At 36.9% G+C, this 21,145-nt stretch overlaps 1 protein-coding gene across 2 annotated transcripts in view; it reads right to left on the reverse strand.

The window, feature by feature from the left end:
* MYOM1 (myomesin 1) overlaps positions 1-20,575 on the reverse strand; it is an 848,953-nt gene extending 828,378 nt beyond the window's left edge. The window contains exons 1-2 of one of the 2 annotated variants that reach the window (XM_044065566.1): positions 20,426-20,575; positions 19,463-19,638 (exon numbers count right to left, since the gene is read on the reverse strand). In XM_044065566.1, the coding sequence (XP_043921501.1) occupies positions 19,463-19,590 (128 nt within the window). In that variant the 5' untranslated portion in view covers positions 19,591-19,638; positions 20,426-20,575. Of the gene's footprint in view, positions 1-19,462; positions 19,639-20,009; positions 20,153-20,425 lie in introns of those variants that run through there. The other variant, XM_044065567.1, reaches the window with a different exon arrangement.
* Between the last annotated feature and the right edge of the window lie 570 nt (positions 20,576-21,145).

The raw sequence follows: 21,145 nt of genomic DNA on the forward strand, positions 1-21,145 counted from the left end.
TATGAACAGAAAGGGTAGAGATAGTTTGCAGTATTAAGAAAAGGTCAAGACATATGGAGAAGAAAAGGGTATGAAGATGAGAAAAGACTCGAGGAATTTTGGTGGCAGGTGCATGAGCTGGCATCTGGGAATACTGTAAAATAATTAGTCTGGTTCAGTTCTCATGTCATCTCTTGTCTTGGGAAACACAAGTAACATGATCAAGTAAGAATGTTTTTGAGCTGGAATCTGAACTTCTTGAAGGAAGAGATTTCTTTGCAGATTTGCTGATCGTGTTTCCCAAGTCTGCTGGGCTTTAAATAAGAAGCAGTGGAAGTGGTGTGCAGTCCGTTACACAGGGGTTTAAGGAAGGGGTCTTCTAAATGTAATCTGTAATTAGCTCTTCTTTTGGTAGGGCGACTAGCATAAAAGCATAATGTTTCTAGGCATATTAGCTTGTACATTAGAGATGAAATTAACAGTGAGCACCTTTGCTTTCTTGGTAACAATTTTACCATTGCTAGAACTGAACAGTAGTGCTCACTCTGAAAGTCCAAGGTGACAACCCAGCAGATGTTGTTGGCTGACATTTATAGAGAACTTAATTTTTGTTTTCTTGCCGGCATTAGTTATATTTGGGAGGTCAAATATGAACTGGATAAATGAAACTCCCTTACCGATAGCCATTCTACCTTTATGTGATAAAAAATGTAAAATCATTTTAGCCCAGAAAAAGTCTGAGATGATTTTTTTACTTTAGTGCTTTAAAGTGTAATTGGAAGTTAAGAGAAAGATCCAGCCAGATTCTGAGGTATTTAAAGTGAGGTATGGTTTTAATAGAGTCCTTGTTGTTGCGTAGTATCCCCACTTCAGGAGCAAATGAGACAGCGAGAGGTTATCAGGTTCCATAAATCATGGATTTGTTTTTATTTTTTTGTACAGAGAATTAGTTTATATTGTGAAAGCAAGTTTAGATTATTCTCTCATTATTTCTCGATGGCAGTGTGCAGTGTATGGGGCATGTATATGACTATGTCAATGGTTTACAAGATGTTTCTTATTTATTTTATTTATGTTTTGGTTACAGAATAGAACATCGATCACAGGGTGACCAATTGTAGGCTCAGCAACAAGTTACACAAAAACAGTAACAAGATATTTAAAAGGAAAATCAGTTAAGCAAGAACAAAGAAATAATGTGCAATTAAACTTACAATTATACATATAATTATATAAAGCCAATTCATACGAGTTTCAATTGCGGAAAGAAGTAGTAAAAGAGTAATTACAGCAAACACAGTAGTATGAAAAAGAAACCGGAAATGTTTCATGGAAGTAATGCGAGTGACAGTGTGTAATAGTTTTAAGGATTAGAGGCAATTTGTGAAAGCATGCTGGGAAATTACTGATGAACAGGGAGAAACATAGGTGGATAATACTGATTCCTGAGGCATTTCCTTTATGGGGAGGAGAGGAAGACTTTCTTATCTGTACTCTAAACAGCCTTTTAAATCATGGAGTGAGTTGTGCTGACACTTACTATAGTAACGAAATTAGATAAGAAAAATCAGCAGAACCCCCCCCCCCCCGTAACAGCTCTTCTGTGTTCCTCTGTGGCTGCACTTTGAGAGGAAGTGTGCCACCACATGTTAAGTTTCCCATGATTTAAACGTGAGTTGCACACAGCAGTACAAGCTCTTTGGTCTCAAGTTCCATTGGGTAAAAATCTAGTGCTGCCACTACGTGACAGTATGTGTCACCTATGTGGCAAGCCACAGCCACCCCCCCCCCCTCTCCCCCAGGATGAATGTACTATCAGTGAGCACGCACTTCCATCCTCCAACACCAGCTCCTACAGGTACCCGACCCACTATCTGAACTTGGGTCACCTGCAAAGTAGTCATGGCTTTATCCCTCTGCACCACAGAGCTGGGTTTGACATCCTATCCAGTTTCTACATAAGGATAATGTCTTACTTTCCTGTCACCCTGAAATGGATGAAATGGGTATGAGAAAAGGAATTAATAACTAAATGAATGAAAGACTGAATGAATATAAAGTATTCTTGTGGGAACACTCAACAGAAAAGGATCTCACAGAGTATAAGGCATTACCATTGTTTCACTACTGTATCAAGGCATCATCAGATAGTCAGACATTGTCATATAGTATTTGCATATAGCTGCTGCTTCATTAAATACTGGCTTACGGACTGTAATGGAAAAAAGAACATACTTTCTACAACAGATAGTTTATTATATCCTTGTTGGTGCTGTTTAAACATGACTTACATTAACAGGTGACCTTCTTACTCTTTGGGAATGGTTTTAACCTTCAAGGTGATGTTATAAAGGTTTCATCCAATAAAAATAAAAAAAATAATTTAGTTACGCACGTGACAGTTCATACCACCAATATGTCACAAGCACAAAAATAAACGAAGGTGTGTCCAGATATTTTGAAGCTTGAAAATGCTATCTGTCTCACTTAATTTAATTTAAAATTAAAAGTGCTGACAGCACTATAAGGCTCAGCAGACCACGTATTCCAAACTAAGTGGTTAGTTTCAGTGTCACCTTAAAAGCTACTGCTACTACTAAGCATTCCTCGTGAGTCTGTTTGACTCTCACTCATTTTAAGCCTTTAACCTTATCAGTACTGATAAAAGTTCCAACAAATGCCAAAAAGTAATCAGTCTAGCCTGCTGCAGAGAACTTCAGCTTATACATTTATGTTGAAATGTTAAGTCACAAACAGCATCAGTACTCAATCTTTTTAGTGAGATAAACACAGCTAAGTAGGTGTGTCTGAAGAAGGTTTGCTGTTGCACATACTTTGATATCAGCCCCTGCACACCATTCTCATGGAGTTTTGACTCATTTAAAATACCCTTCTCAGTTACCACATTAAGCGTCTAAGGAGTGCAAACACAGTATTTCACTGTAACATTACATTTCTATACTGTTCTGGTAATGATATGTCTTTTCAATGGAAAATCTTGGCTGCAAAGGCTATATATATTACTGTATCTTTGCTATCAAACTAAACACTGCATATAACTAAGATTTTCTTGACCTCCAGTATTACAACACATGCAACTTAAAAAAAAAAAGAAATGAAATAAAGCATAACTACAAATATACAGACACAATATGGCTACATTACAATCAAGTGCAAGGAAAAGCCAAAAGTTGTACACCCAATATTGCGACTACCATCACTCAAAAAGGAAGAAAGAAAGAAAGTAAAGAACATTTTGGGATCTGCTGTTTTTTTTTCTTTTTTACTTTTAATTCTTTTTGCAGAAACCTCTGCACCTTCACTATGACAGTAGCTTATACCCTCCTTACCTGTGCTATAAATACTAACTCCAAGATCACTGTACCTGAGAGTAGTATTAAGTGCTCAGAGATGCAGCCACCTCAGATCCTCAGACTTTGCACATATTCCTCCATATGTACCCTTCTACTTCCATTATTCAGAAAATCCCAGGTATGTTCCTCAGAACTTCAACAGGTATGTGATGGAGAAACACCACACAGACCGCAACAGTTACATTTAAGATCTGTACTAAAACAGTTGTACCCTTAAAGTGGCAACAAGCTTTCCTGTGTATAACTAACCACATACTGCTTCATTAGTTATATGATTCTACAGACAGAATACGATACATCATTTCACAAGATTTCATGACATGTTTTTTTTCTGTATTTGTCACCTTATTTATGTTGCAACCTGCAAAATTCTTTATCCGTTTAACTTTTACTCTCTGTCTACTACTTTTGTAAAGTCAAATGTACATGACAAATGTTTCAAATGCTGTGAAAGGCAGTAGTTTTGACATGTGAAGGTGACTATGACAGTCTCTTAATGAATGAAGTATTCTGAGTCACTAAGCCTGTACAATATCTTAGTGACTATTTTAGAGTTGGAACTGTAGTATTTTAGTCAGAAGGGGAGTATAAAGCTAACGCAATATCATTAATACAGCAAAACAATTTCATGCCATTTGGCCTTTGACTTTTGATAAAGGTATTGACGTAATGTTTTAAGAGCTACTATTTTCCTATGGGTAAGAGCTATTATGCTATAGACTATTTATAGCAAAACACTTTGTCTCTTTTCCAGTTTGGGCTTACATCAAAGGGAGGAAAGCTTGACATTAAGATAATAAAGATTATGTGCTGTGACATAGTGCCACAGAAATAATAACTTAGCAGTCATTGTCACACAGATACTATCTATAATGTGCACGTGCTCTTGGTAAACAACTAGGCTGTCACTCATACCTTTCACTGTCTACAAAATCTGCTTAGTGCAAACCTCACTCTGGCACTATTTTATTATACTTAGCCCTCCACCCAAAACAGATAGGGAAATTTAAGAAGTTTATATTATGTGTTGCTACAACACATACCTCACTGTGTGTTTTACCATAATTACATTTGTAAGTAGGACCCACTGCCTTTCATAACTAGCTAGATTACAAACTAAATTAACATACAGTTTACCAGTGTGGCTGACTGGGAGTTGTTGTTGTTGTTGTGTCTTTCGGCTTTTCCCTGTTAGAAGTCGCCACAGTGGAACTCTGGACCGCTAATGATTGGCAGTAGATTTTTTACGTGCCGAGTTGCCAGCCCTAATGCACAACTTTCAACGAAGGTATGCCCATTCACCCATGTCTCCACACAGAAGACGCTCTAGCTGAGAATTGAACAGGACAACGTCTTACTGTGAGGCGACAACGCTATCGCAGTACCACTGGGAGTACAAATCTTAAAGCACAAGCACTTAATTCTAATTTTCATGCAAGTGGCAAGACAGTTCTTTTCCAAAACCAATTTATGTGGTAGGGTATTGTAAATGAATGCCCTTAATTTAAGCACTACATAATCCCAGACAATTTCCTTGACTATTCTTGTGTGACTTATGAATATTTTCTTGTGTTTTTTTAATCTCCCAGCTTTATCACAATTGAGAAAGCACAATGCTATGGAATTCCAAATGGGGTTTATATCACATCATCGAAAATGGAAAATCTCGAACAGCAAAACATCGAACACAACATCGAATCCCAAAAACATTGAACCAGTGTCAACAGCAGTACCCAATGGTGATATACAACATGAAGGGTGTACGCAATGGGGCAAGCCCCCCTGCAGCCCCCCATGTAGGGACTGCACCCCCCACACCCCCCACTACTTAAATATACCAAATTTGAGATTGCGCTACAGTGTAGGAAATGGCAATCTTCTGTTTCCACACTGTAGTGGACTGAAATGTGATCTCCAAAGTGGTATCTTTAAGTGGCAGGGGGTGTGGGGGGTGCATGGGGTCTTGGCCCCCAGCATGGAGCAATTTCTTTCAGCCACATTCCAAATACTCCCTTGTACCCCATTTCGATGTTCTGCTCTTTGATGTTTTGCGTTCAATATTTTGACGTTTGAGATTTTCCGTTTTCAATGTTCCGATATACACCCTTCCAAATGCACAATTTTCTCTATATTTCTCTCTCTCTCGCTAAAGGAGTACCTTAGTATCTTTCCCTTATTTTTTTTCTTATCCCATTTCCAACCTGCCCACATATACAGTATAGTACACACACACACACACACACACACACACACACACACACACACACACACACACACACATTTTCATCCTTTACAATTACAGGTTTTTTTTGTGGTAACTTCTGCAGAAAAATGCCTTTTGTAATGTGTGTTACATATATGTTAAAGCAAATTGAACATATATTTAGGTATGCCAATAGCTGATTGTGCAACATATAATGAGGAAGAGGTAATGAAGAGGTACATGTGGGGTAGGACATTATGTTTCACTTATAATCACAACATAAGTGATCTAGTATTAATGTGTTTATTTAAATATTTGCTGACTATCTAGATAGCTGGCTATACTTACACAGAGCACTGTAATATAACAGACAAGAATAATTTATACATATATTCAACCACAGTATTCTGAACAATAAATCACAATATAAGCTGAGAAAATAAGTTATCAGCTTATATTGCAGTTTATTAGGAGCAATTTACACATTTCATATATCATGTTTACACATTTAGTTAATAACACTATGATAAAAATCAAACATTGACTATGTATAGCAGAACAAAATAAATTATATCATATTGTGTGTAAATACCTAATGTCTGATATTATTTTTTTAAGCTGGTAAGATAAATTGTGCATGCAAAATGAAATGCGATGTTTGTTTATCTGTATCCTTAAAATAACTGAAGATGGTGGTTAGGTGAGCCAGCAGGAAGTATTTGAAGATTTGATAGGTGTACTCGTTTTGGATATGTGATATTATACCATGACCCCCCTCAAAACGTGCATGCACATTGTAAATCGAGTTATACTAATGGAAAAAGGTCCGGTCGCCCGGACTTTTTTCCATTAGTATAACTCTACTTTTAAAACACTGTCTTGCTATGTTAAATGGGTTTAACATAGAGAGACAGCTTTAAAATAAGCTACAGAGATCTCCGTTGCTTATTTTAAAGCTGTCTCACTATGCTAAACCCATTTAACATAGCGAGACAGGTTTTAAAAAAAAAGCAACAGAGAAAGCAAGATCTCCGTTGCTTTTTTTACTGTTTCGCTATGTTAAATGGGTTTAACAAAGCGAGACAGTTTTAAAATAAGCAACGGACATCTCCGTTGCTTATTTTAAAACTGTCTCGCTATGTTAAACCCATTTAACATAGCGAAAAAAAAAGCAACGGAGATCTTGCTTTCTCCGTTGCTTTTGCCCACAGCTCTGATGTACTGTGCAGGCACGCAGTACATCAGAACTGCCGCGGATGCCAGACATCTGCGGAAGGGCAGTAAACAGGCATTATACTATGCCATTATTTAAGAAAAGTAATAGTTTCTTTTCTTAAATAATGTCATGGTATAATAGCAATAACCCACTTCTGGGTGTGGGTAATGCTGTATTTACCCATGGTTGGCTTTGTTTGGTAGACCACGCCAACCATGGGTAAATCCAGCATTACCCACACCCAGGCGTGGGTTATTGCTATAATATACATTTAAATGGCCAATTAAGTTTTCAGAAAGTCCTTTCTCCTTGTTCTTCTCCTCCACCTACTACTTCTGCAAAGTTTGGGTTTTTCATAGATAATGCTTTACTACCTCTAGGTCTTAGGGAGTAAGAGATGATTGTGACAGACAGCCGGTTTGTTAGCAATGGACCACAGTCTAGGTGCACGCTAGACAGGATATGTGTAAAGAAGCATAGTCAGTAACAAACGTGAGCTAGTTTGCTTCCTTTAAGGAGATGCAGTGCTGTTTAAAGATAAGGAATTGTATCTGCAGATTACATTAACTAGATAGTTGTATTTTGGCTAGAGTTTGGTATGATGATTGGTAAGGTGTACTCAAGTGTAAGGAAAAATACCCTGTTAAAAGAGATCTTCTGGACTGAATGTGAGTAGACTGACAATCATGTAAGTATCTTTCATTTGTGTGAAAATACAGTTAAATGGGATGCTGAAATGGAGCACAGCACAACTATTTAGTTAACACAGTATCCAAGTTTGTACAATGAGCAGTATAAAAGTCTGAACATACATACACACACACACACACATATATATAAATATATATATATATATATATATATATATATATATATATGTGTGTGTGTGTGTGTGTGTCTACTTCAAAATGCTGACCCACAGTTCGTCGACTGTCAAAATGGCTAGACAAAAATGCTGTCATTTTATAAGCACAATCTCCCCAAACATCCTATATCCTCACAGGGAAAGTAACCACTTGGCCATCAATGATAAAATCACAAACAGTAGCAAAGCCCACTGAAATGGGGGGCTTTGCCCCCACACCCCCACAACCCCCTACTTAAATATACCAACTCTGAGATTGCACTACAATGGAGAAAGGGCACAGTTCAACATGGTAGTCAAGTTGCTACTTTCCCAGAGTGGATATACGATGTTCTGGGAGTTTGTGCTTGAAAAATTACAGCACTTTCATCTAGCCATTTTGACAGTCGATGAACTGTGGGTCGATGTTATGAAGGGGACCCATATGTAAGTATGTATGTATGTATATATACATATATATATATATATATATATATATACATATATATATATATATATATACATATATATATATATATATATATATATATATATATATATATACACACACACACACACACAACCACACCAGTTCAACATAATAATAACAAAAAAAAATCTCCTGAGAATGTAGAGCAACTAGCTTATATTCCAGAAGCCTGGATAAAACACTTTTCCATGCTCTGTCAAAGACAGCAGACTGAAATGCACAATCTTTAGTTTATGAATCACTGGTTCTAGCAGCCATCAGTGAAAATTAGTATGAATTTGCACTTAATATGAACTAAGTCATAAAGATAAAAGTAGTGAAGTACTACAAAGCTGACACCGAAATGAAGAGGATATTTCAAACATTGCAAATTATTAAAAATCTCAAAGTGCTTATACATTGCAAATTATCAGAAATCCTAAAGTGGTTATGCACACACCTTGCAAATTATATAATGTATACATTATAAATATAATTATATATTATATAATCTTATAATTATATAATTATATAACAATATATTTAATTATAATATTTAAATTATACTATAATATATAATTATAGACCATGGGCTGGGCAAGACCAATCTATAACCAAATGGATTAGTTATTTTGAGCACAGAAAGGGAAATTGTCTAGGCTTAAAATGGCCCCACAAGGGCATCTAGCCTAGTGCTTACCTATGAACCTATTACTATAAATCCTTGACTTGTTCATATCTGTCACTTAGTATCTTCATCATTTATCCTTAAACTTTTACACAATAACTTCTGCCCCTTACTTGATACTAAACTAAACAAAAGAGTGACAAACCAGTCACTTTAACCCTAAATCATTACCCATATCTCATTTATCTATCTGCCCAAGCTCATAAAGTCCATATAGCAAACAAAACAGTCAGTATTTATGGATCAGCTCTCTGAAATAAGTCTTCCAGCAAGGTGATTCTGTTGAATATTTCACTATGCCTACTGTAATAAAACCTCTCATTTAGTCACAGCCCTTTTTCCATTATGACTGTTGTCTTTCTTTTCCTACATCTGTGTTTCTGTTACCAAATGACTCCTCTATATAATTTAGGGTAGTAAGAGAATAAACCCACCAAGGTTATGATATTGCAGCACTTCCATAGATGGATCCAGGGGTGAAACATGGGTGTGTAGTTCCTACTTTTCAGACTTCCCACATTGTTTATATTTTGGGCCAAGAAAGAAGCTTTTACTTCTTAAGAAATTATCTTGTCACTATGATGATACCTAAAGATTTACTGTGATTTGGAATGCCTATGTACCATTATAGAGGATAATGACTGGGTCACTGATCATAATGCACTTATTATGTGTCTGAGACATGAATTCCAAGAAATTCACCCAGAGAATGAAGTTTGACAGGTGAATCTTGGCATCCATATTCAGAACACATAATATGTAGTTCCGACTGGAGATCTGATCATAATTTATTTAGATCTTGGACCTTTATCTTATCTATGTACCAGAAATTAATGGAAATTTACATTTAGAAAAAATGAGATGCATTGTGCTGGCTTTAAGGCCATTAAAGCAGACGGGTAGTGGTTGATATCCTCATGCATTTCCTGTGTAAGGGAAGCTGGTAAATTCAAAATACTCTCTGTAATTTAGCATACAGCAGGTTGAAACGGGAGTTGAAATGAAGCTATCCCTACCTGCTGATGTTTTTTTTTAGTGCAGACCCAGTTTTAACAACACAAAAGGGGTGCTTAACAATCCTCTATGCATTGTTAATGTCACCAGGATATTATTTAACTATATTTTTGAGCCTAATCATAGTAGTCAATGCACTGTAATATTGTTATCCATGGTATAAACAGTATCAATCAATTACTGATTAGCATGATTTCTTAATTTTGTTACATACAGCTTAAACTGCACTCTACTTTTTGCTCATTGTACTTTTCATCTTTTCCCATGGTGCTTTTCTCCCAAGCTTCTGCTGAAAAGGGGTGTTGCATGACCTTGTCTGACTTTTCCAGTTAACAAATGCAAATAAATAAATAAATAGTTAATACTTAGAGACAATGCACACAGTAGTGCTGCTTCCTGCTTGACATGACTGATGCTTATTACCGTATACCCTTTGAATAAAAAAATAAGGTCTGCTTGTGTCTGTGAATTTGTTTCCTATCATTCCTAACATTGTACCACAATATTAGCAAACCATATTATTCGTACATCATAGTAAAGTATACTATTGTACTATGATATTGCTTTCTTCTAGTTCTGTGATGTTCACTTTATGTAAGTTGTTTTCTACAATGAAGAGCAAGAAATTCTTGTGAATAACTTGATTCAGCCCTCTTGACTCTTGAGCAGTGTACTTACCATACTGCCCTAGAAAGATCGGGCTATAGCAGTTATACGTATTCACTACTTCATTGTCGTTTGGGTTGAGTGTTTATATCTATGAACTCTCACAGTGCTTCTAGTTTATTACACAGATCTTGGACTTTATCTCCACTTACTGTGTTAAGAATTTTGGTATATCTAAAGTTGTATTATCACACTGCTTGTACCAAGTTTGACATGTCTGCTATTGTTGTCTCTGGCTCAGGATGTGGCTGAGAGGGATTTAGCTGAATCGGTCCATCTACATGGTTAACAATCCATTAAATAAATGACTAAGCACACACTTAAGTAAATGCATAAAGAAAAACTGGTATTTATGGCATAAAGCAGTAAACCCTAGCTATATTCCAATATATAAGGTAAGTGCAGATTATGACTCGTATATTTAACTCATGAACAAATATTTCATAATTTTGGTAGTGTTTTTTGTTAATTTGTTCCCAAGCCATTACTTCTGTTTTAAGTCTAATATTTTTCAACCTCTTAGCACAAGAAATCTCGATAATGCCAAAAATAATGGGGATAAAAAGGCCCAAAACTAATGATAAATTTAAATATTGCTTGTATAAACTTAGAAAGTTGCTAGAATAAAAGGTTTTGTGTTGCCATGCCTTTTATGAATAATATGAAGTCTGAAGCTTAAATGTCTGTCATTAACTAGTGAATTCAATCCTCAACAATTTGCCAGAAAAGCACAAGTTTTATGATGCACAGATTAAAACTATGAGGAAAAATATGGCTGTTCTGCAAACATCTAGACAGTTGATAGCTGAGCAAATGGGAAATGGGGACCATATCCAAACTGCTGCATAACTTAATATGCCTAGATATGGCCTAGCTGTTGTAAAACATTAAATTCATTTCTGCTCAAAAATATTTCTCCTGCATACAAAATTGTTTATCGGGTGCTCATAAGAAAAACACTACGGAATGATGAAGAGCTGATTGTTTCACAACAAATGTGTTCAATACCTTCTGCCCCTAGCTTAGTTGCTCATTCTTTGGCAGAACTTCCACATTTATGTAAACTGCATCAGCAGCACATATTAAAATCCTTGTGTCAGGAGCGTAGGTACCTAAAGACAAGGAACATACAGCTGCTAGTGTTGTGTGAAAAGGCATTTAAAGAAGTGAGAGAAGAAATGCACTTTTAGAACTCACCTAAAATAAACAGCTTCCTGCTTAAAACAATGCAAACAAACGTTCAATGTAATGCTACCCTTGAACTTACCACAAGCAAACAGCAGACTCCTTCATGTTTACTGTAGTCTTCTTCAACACATGGACATTGTATGGCATTTCGATTTTGTTTTTATTATTTATTTTAGCCATGAACAGCAGTTACTGCTGCCTGAATGACTTCTGTTTGGTCTTTTCAGAAATCAGTTTTCTTTCCCTGTTTCTTAGTTTGTTGACTCCATTTTCACAAATGTAATAATTCTAGAGTTTTCATTTAACTTGCAATTAAACAACACATAGTACACAAGTAAAAGTGAGGCTGTAGAAATAGTGGGCAGGGATAAAGAAACAGACCAGCACTTCCAGAATGAAGATGAGCCGACTTTAGTAGAGAAACGGTGAAAAAAGTATAAAAGTACAAATGGCCACAGTAAAAGCAGAAATAGCAATTTACATCATGCAATGTAACTCAAGCATGACATTAAAATGAGCGTGTATGGTTTGTAATAAAGTTAGAAGAAACGTTATAAAGGATATACAGAAAGGCAATGGAAATATGAAAAGAAACAGCTCAAAAGGTGGAGATAAAACTAAAGAGTGGAATTATGGTACAAAAGGCAGTAACGAAATGAGACTGTGACTATTAGGTAAGTATAACAATCAGTCCAGGAAAAGAAGGAATATCTGAGGGAAGGAAATGTTTTATTGTGGCAAGCAATGGATGAAAATACACTAGTAACTAGGAAATACTGTTAGGTGTAGAACTGAGAGCACAGTGAATGGAACAATTTGCCAAGGTAATGTTTATGAGCAATGGACTGAATGCATTGGTGAGGAGTACCACTGAAGAAATGAATGTTTTGACATAAACAGTAACTCCACATAAGGATTGTTGGGCCTATTGAGAGTTTTCTCAGACAAAATTGCAGTTCTCATTTACTCGTCTTGCTGCACTTTTTCCTAGCTATGTCACATATTGCCTTACCCGGTGTCATTTTACCCAAACGAAAATGATGTAGGGCATTTCCTTGTGACTATCTCACAACTAGACAATCCCATTTAAGCGCCTCTTCATGCCTGGTATAGCCCCTCTTTTGCAGAATTACACCTCCACCACTAGCTACATAGCATACATGCACATGCTATAATTCATGTTTACTCTCTGAATGTATGAACACATTTTTGAGTTTACACACTCACAATATTATTTTTTATTTTATTACTAAGTCAGGATAGATTGTGACATTACTGCTATACTGAATATGTTACTGTTATAATGAACATAATATGTCTTTAAAAATACCTTTAGGATTTTAGTCATGGTTGAAAAGGGTTCACTTCAATCTGCTTACTTACCCTTTAGAATATGTAGTTCTGAGTAAATCTTGAACTGGATCTGAAATGGCCAACCATTTTCTGTATGTTTAGTATATTATGGAACTTTGATACATGGTTATTGAATGACAGAGTGGATTCTTAAAGAAATGCCCTGATAATTAAATTAATTTACTACCTCAATGGGTACGGGCAGTTGGTAGGAATTATACCACTTAGGTGGGACTTGCGTAAGACTAGTTCCAGTATATTTAATTGCCCTGTTTTTTTTCTGAAATTAATTTGCAGTTATTAGCCATGAAGCAAATGGTAAGTTAGAATGAGGTCACAACTGAGCTGGTGATTAGATCACAAAGGATTATGTACGTTGCCTACATAAACTTCAGTAAAGCATATGAAATCATCCCACATGAACTGCTAGTTTACAAAGGAGAAACACTTGAAATAAATCTTAGTTTGAAATGCTGGCTAGAAGGCAGGGTGCACAGCATCACTGTAAATAGAAAAACCTAGGCAAAAAGGTGATGTCCAGTGGGATACCATGTGGATCAATCTGGTGGTGCTGTGAGGTACTGGGATGAATACAAGTTATACAGTGACTGGCTGTTAATATTCAAAAATGAGCATGCTGATTGGCAAGCCCAATCAGCATGCTCGTTGTAAATCCGAAAATATACCAATGGGAAAAGGTCCAGTCACCTGGACCTTTTCCCATTAGTATATCTCGCAATTGTTTTTACTTTTCCTTCTTTCAAACAAACAAAAAAAGAAAACAGAAGACGTGAAATGAACAACAGAGACAGCACAGACAAAAATAAAAGGATAATTAGGTAAGTTCTGCAAAACTATAGAAACTTACTTGATTATCCTTTTATTTTGTCTGTCCCAGTTCTCCCTTGTTTGTTAAAAGTCTCCCGGTTTCTTTTTTCTTTTGTCTTCAATAAAAAAAAAAGCAACAAAGATCTTCCTTTCTCTGTTGCTTCCTTTGCACAGCACTGATGTACTGCGTAAGTGTGGGAACATAAGTCCCATATGCATGCGCAGTACATCAGATAAAGCCCAAGGATACCACAAAACCGTGGAAGGGTAGCACAGAGGGATTACACAAAGACATTATTTAAGAAAAGTAATTTTTTTCCCCTTAAATAATGTCATTGTATAATAGCACTAACCGACACAGTGGTTGTGGTATACTGAAATTTACCCAAGGTTGGGTAAATCTTCAATATACCACACCACGTCTGCAGTTATTGCTTAAATATCTCATAAAAGAGAGTAGCTCTTTATATATAAAATATCGATAAGATATAATTTATAATGTTTATGCAATTTTTGAGAAGTCATCTTTGTGAGAAGACAGACAGGATACAGACAGTACAGAGGAAAACAAAATGGTATATGATATGATCTGAAACATTATAAAGACAGACTAATATGACTTAAAAGTATAAATCTGAAGAAAGAAATCTTGGAAAATGAGAAGGTAAAAGGACTTAAATGCATAGTCTTAAATGTATTGTTAAGAAGAACACATTGTAGTATGATAGATAAGGTGATAACTGGAAAATGTAAGTACCCCATAGACATAGGCTCAATTTATATATCCCTGTCTGCACACCATCTAATAGAATTTGCACACAAAGATCAATTATATTCTGAATTATCACTAGAATAAGGCTGTCATGTCTGGTCGGTCATATATTGTAGCAAAGAACACAGTCCATTAAATTCTGCCACACAGTGGATTTAATATTTTGTTACAAAATCTTTGACTAGCTCTTACTTACTAAAATTAAAATCTTGGTATAGCTCAACTATACTTAATGGCCTGTTTTGTTTGTACTTTTCATTGTTTTAATCCAGTGGTACATTACCACCCAGTTTTTTACTGACGACAAAATAAAGCACACCATCTGCACCTGGTAATAGCTGACTACTACACTTATAGTTTAAAGACTGGTGTGCTCTTCAAAAGATTTCATGGAATAATTTAAGCACCTTAGTTGCACACCTGTAATAATCCCTTCAAATGTAGGTTTTTATTTAAGAATTTTACAGAAGCATACTTGCATGGTTTAAACAGTGCATTTCATCATTCTGCTTATGTCTAGTAAAGCTATAGAGCCTTGCTCATAACTGCAGTTCTTTTATTTGCTGCCTTTTTGTTTCATGATTATACACCTATCAACATATTGTATCATTTCCAATACCTGTAATGTGTGTGTGTGTGTGTGTGTGTGTGTGTGTGTGTGTGTGTGTGTGTGTGTGTGTGTGTGTAGCTTGTCATATTTAACAAATACTTCCTTCTCCTTCACTTCCCCTTGCATTCTTACATGGAAAATCTTCATCTTCTTCATCCATTTCTCTTTGACTCTCCCACTAAGGCCACCATTGTACAACTTTCTTTGTTTTTCTTATGAAATATCTTCTTGAAAAATGCTGACACACTGTTAGCAACTTGTTTAGATGTGGCAGATAAATTTAAGTTTCATTCAAATCGCTTTCTTGTTTTTGACCTCCAGCTTAGTCCAGTTTTACAGATCAGACCTTGAATTTTGTATGTAGCTTGTGATGTAGGCCATGTCACTACCTTCCTTTTCTCTTACCCATCCCATGTTTTTCTAAGGATAGGAAGCCTCATAAGTTAATCAAGACACCTGCTTTATTAGGGATCTGTTTCTTTTTTAAAACTGCTAATTATCCTTCCTAATATTCTGCATGACATGTATTTTACCATATCCATTGTCTCAGTGAATGTAAGGCTGCATCACGTAAAGGTCACCTGCACTAAAACTGAATTCCATTTTTGTTAGCATGACCATGAAACCTTTATTCATGTATCATCTTATTTCACACGTCAAGCGTGATTTACCCTACACAGCTTCGAATGGAACATTCCTGATAATTTCCTAACCGCTTCAGGATCTTGTTTATCTTTTTCATGCAAGTCTCACCAAATACATTAATAATAACATTTATAACCAAGCATACTTGGTCTCCTAGACCATCTGACTTAAAAGACTTGCTACAAAAGTGACTGCCTACAGGATGTGGGACAAGGAAAATAATTTACCCATTGTGGTGTGAAATATGGGTCTGCTACAGGAATCAGAAACTATAGTAGCCATTGTATATACTGGATGCTCAAAAAAGTTAAAGCACAAATGAACATAAGTCTAGTAAAGCATAATCTTTGCTATGCAGGACCTAGATATATCAGATATCCCCACTGTCAGCTACATAACTAAGTGAATCAAGGACATAAACATTTATGCAGGTCATTCAAGTCTTGCCAGAGTTACAGAGTTGTACTACTCTATGTGACTCCAAATTATGCATGCCTAACCCAAACATAACTGCTTTGCATACAAAATAGGGTCATTGGCAGCTGGCATTAAAGTAACTATGGCATGACAGTGCATGCCACCACCCCATGGAATCACCAACCCAGTGTCGCAAGATTCTTTCAAGTCCTTAATTTCATGCAGACTTGCTGCAGCTGCCAGTCAGACATCTTGCAATCTATATTTTGCAGTGTAGCTGCTGCTGCTGCTCTGTATGTCACACAGCATCCACTAATCTGCACATTCCATTTACAACACTGGCTCTAGATGATTAGCACTGTTGAAGTGACACCTCAACCCTATGTGCAAAAAATGGGATAAAAGGGTTGTTGATGGATGGATGGATGGATGGATGGATGGATGGATGGATTCACTGTTGAGTCCTGGCATAGCAGTCAGTGGTGGAAGGTTCCTGTGATCTCACAATGAGTAAAAACATTTATGCTCCCAAGGTATTATCAGACTTTCTGAATCTTACACCAGACCCAAACCTCCCTAATAGAAACTTTATGAGTCTTACTTGATCTTGACTTATGTTTCTGTAACTTTCCTGTCTGCACCTAAGTCCCCAGGTTTCATACAGTACAGTAGTCAGAAAAAGGGGATGGGTAATATAGTGCAGTATATTTTAGTATCAATTTAAGCTTAGAAATCAGGCTGCACATAATTTTGAAAACTGAATTGTGACGGCCATTACTGTTTTCATATTTGAAACATAGTCAACGTGGAGCACTCAGAGCAGAAATGTACACGTATTGGATAAGCTCATTCTTCCCACTGCTTTTCTTTGTCACATCATCTTACAACTACTATTGATGATGTGCTCTTTTATTCTACGGCTGACAAATAAAGGCTTTGACAGTTTTTATTTGTCCTTTGTTGACTGGGTTAGTCCCACTAGGCGAGTAGCTTCTTTTCAGGGGAAACCCAAGGTAGTATTTACACTACTAAAGAAAATTCAACAAGGGCATCAGGGAACTTCCCCTACTACTTTCAATAAATGCCCTGGAATCTTTTACAACCACTTGAGCTATGACTGACATAAGGAGATGGGGGTCTCATCCAGCATATGGCACACTCAGGAGTGCAGCACCCCCTTCTGCTACACTGCAGTGTGAGTAATAGATCTAGCTGGTGTGGGAATAGAACCCACATCTTTCTGCATCAGAAGCAGTTATGCTACTGGTTGCACCACTGACACTAATAATCATAAATTAATGTAAAATCCTAATACCTGCTTGATTGTAGAGTGCAGAATAAACTACTACTGACGTCTATTAGAATCTTCAGTCTTGCTGCAGTACTGGGAAATAATATTTTGTATATTCTCTCATTTCAGGCCTCATCGCCACTGACCTTTTAACCACGCCCCAGCTTCCAGCATTATTCCTTCATGCTGTATCAATACATATCCTTGGTAATGTCTATCATCACAGAGTTACAGCTGTTCAGAGAAGTACAGTCAAATGGCTGCATGTCTTTGGGTCCTGTGCTAAGGCAGTGTGAGTTGGAGTCAGGTGCCATAGTTAATGGTGCAAGGCTGGTCTCTCATTGCACCTAATGTTGGTATGACATGAGATGACATCAATACATCATGCATCCTCACACCAATAGTTCCATCAGACATGACTGGTGAGTCCGTATTACTGACAACCACCTCATCCTTATAGTATGAGGTAGCCATTCTGTACAGCTTCAGCAGCCTACCCACCCACATTCTGAGAGTAAGACAGATCAACTACCAGCCATTTAATCCATACTACCTTGGCTGACCTACTTGCAGCTTAAACTGTGCGTCATTTAAGCTGAGGATTATACCTATGAGATACTACGAAGCTTCATCCTGAAGTCCTAGATTTGAATCCCTTAGTCTCCATTTGCTTATATTTTGTGGCTGTGAACAAGTCACTTAACTGAAAAAGTGCTCCTGGGCTGCTTGTGCTTAGTGAGTTTGCCTGGCTTTAAAAACACAGATAAAAAAGGAGGTTTCAAGCTTAATAAACAAATCAACACTCTCCACCTATGGCAGTGGGTTGGCAATTGAAGAAAAAACATTTAGAATAAAGGGCCTTTGGTAAGAAGAGCTGTATGGCCATTGGGAATATGGTGCTGAACTTTAACTGCTTCCCTAACATGATGTGGCTGAGATCTTCAGATGCCAGATAAACATTTTAATACTGCTGCAAAAACTGTTTGCTATGATATCTTTTAAGATTTACACAGAACCAAAAATGTAGGCATAACTCTCCTTCGGCAAAAATTGTTAAACTGTCACAACTCACACATATAGTCAGATTTTGTTTGAGACAACAAAATGGTCCTCTTTCATTCTGAACTCTATTTGTTAAAAAAGAAAATGACTGTATTTGTGTATATATGGTTTTGTTTTACTCTGTTATTTTTGTGGCAACATACTCTATGGTATAACTGGCCCTGAAGGACACAGATGTGTCTCATACAAAGAAACTTTGTGGAAACATAATGCTAAAACAACATTCCTTTGCAGGGAATTTTTAAAATTAAGACTGTCAAACGTTTATAAGTCCATTGTGATGTACAAAATCCTATGTGACATGAAGACTATAGCAATTAATACGGGATTGCAGTAACAACAAAAACAGTAGGATTCATGTTGCAAGAATTAAACCTATTGCATCAGTAAATATTTTGCTAACAGTGAGAATTTATATTAACGGGAGCCATGCACTGCTTGCACTCACTTGTCTTTTCCACAGTGCTGTAGTATCAACACATTTTAAAACTAACTTAATGAGACTGAGTAATGGGAAAAGCATTCACTATGGTCATCACCCTGATCCCAACAGTTAAACCCCCACACTTGTGCTCTGTTCCCCCATCTCTCTCTCTCTCCGTCCCTCTTTCTCCCCCCCCACACACACAAAATCACTTTCAGTGTGAAACTGGTGATAGTCTGGGCCGCAACTGAGAAGGGTCTGGAATAGGCTGGTTCTCCTACCAAATTATAAATAAATAGCTTTATGAATATGCCCATAAACTGAAATGAGTTGTGCTGTTTAAAATGTCTTGAAGACAAAACTGACTTGAAATGCAATAGCTGAAGTCATTATGCAAACATGCAGATTAAGTCTCTTACTTGTGACTGCTGGATGATTTCTGGTGCTTCTCTTCTAGGCTGTACTCCTTCACAGCTAACTGCAAGTCAGTGCTCCGATATGCACGGTCATAATGCTGGTGGTGTTTCTGGTAGAAAGGTAGGGACATACTGACAGAAGGAAGAGAGTATCCTGAAGTACTTTTAACAAAAGGAGCCTTAAGAGAAACAGATCAAAAACAAGTTGTGAGCTCAAAAGCAAATTTCCTGGCTCTATCTTGCAGACAACATAAAATTGCAGTGGTGCTTCTTTTTACAACCTGCTTAGAGAGAGATACAAAGCAAGGGAGTAGTGAACACTCCATTTATTAAAAGTTCTAGGATATTGTTGGAAACTATGTTATTTAAAACCACGTATCTTTAAAAGAAGGTATATTACCCATTTAAATTTATAAATACATGTTTTGCTGTTTCTTACTCTACTGATCCAGTCTGATGTAGGAAAATGTAGAAAGTCTTGTTAAATTTGACAGGTTAATTAAACTAAAATAAAGAAATAAAATAACAAATAATGTAAAAGTCCTTTAACCTGAATGTAACACTGTGAGTTATTTCAGTAAAACTTTTCCTGTTAACTTTTTTTAGAGAGCACCAAAAACTGACTTCTGAGACAGCCTTTCACTTTGGGACTGCTGAATCCAGCATTTTCCACACACACATACTCATAGAACATTAGAATTCACTAATATAGCTGTTAAATTAATAACAGAGTTTATTTTTCCCGAGCAGTCCAATCCACTATTCCAGAACTACGTTGCTGAGTCAGCATTCAGTTTAGCATTTGGCGGCACTATTCATTAATAACCTTAATGGTGTGTCCTGCACAAATCCTTATGCAGATTCTGAGTGGTGATAACAGCGGTGCTGCAAATTCCTCCAACAAATGCCACCAGACTTAAAGCCCCAGAGCAGCCAGAAACACATTTTCAGAAATGCATCACTTACCCGAGCTAGAAATCCGGAGATTATTTTTCATATAAAATGATAGAGATAAAACCCAGCAAAAGCTGAATCCAGCAGAGATAGATCGGAACGGTAGTATGGCCTGGACTCCAATGTCCAGAACAAAAATAATGCCTGCAGTCACTGGAACGACTGAGCCACAGACCCGACCTTTTATGGCAAAGGAGGGCGATAAATATAGCAACAGGGCTATCTCTGTGCACCTCAGCACTGTTGCTCTAACCAGATGCAAACGAAGACCCCCCCTCCCACCATTCACTCTTAACTTCATTTAAAGTTTGTTACATGAACAGATTTCGACGAACACAGTTAAACAAAGTGACATCTTTCATCTGCAACAATAAGGTAGCAAATGTGTAGATATTTTATTTATAATTCGAATGCATTACTAAAATTATTGATTTGACTGATGCACATTTTACACTTTATTATTTTTCTTGTTAAATTTCAAAGGTGAGAATTACGTGCACTACGTAGGAGATCAAGTCTGGTGGCGTGGCGTTGACAACTAAAAGACACTGCTTGCATAGCCCGAACAGTCCGAGCACTGAGCTTCACCTTGTACCTTCCAGCTACGCCAGGTGATGCTTTTTTTCCATCTCACCCCTTGCCCATTACATGCAGCTTTGAGTTTCCTTCTTGACGTTCCAGACCACAGCAGCTTGTCAAGAATTGCTGACCGGGCGATCTGACGGGAGGGAT

Source organism: Protopterus annectens, chromosome 3.part0, assembly GCF_019279795.1.
Source record: "Protopterus annectens isolate FY-2018-M chromosome 3.part0, PAN1.0, whole genome shotgun sequence".
Taxonomy (NCBI): domain Eukaryota; kingdom Metazoa; phylum Chordata; order Ceratodontiformes; family Protopteridae; genus Protopterus; species Protopterus annectens.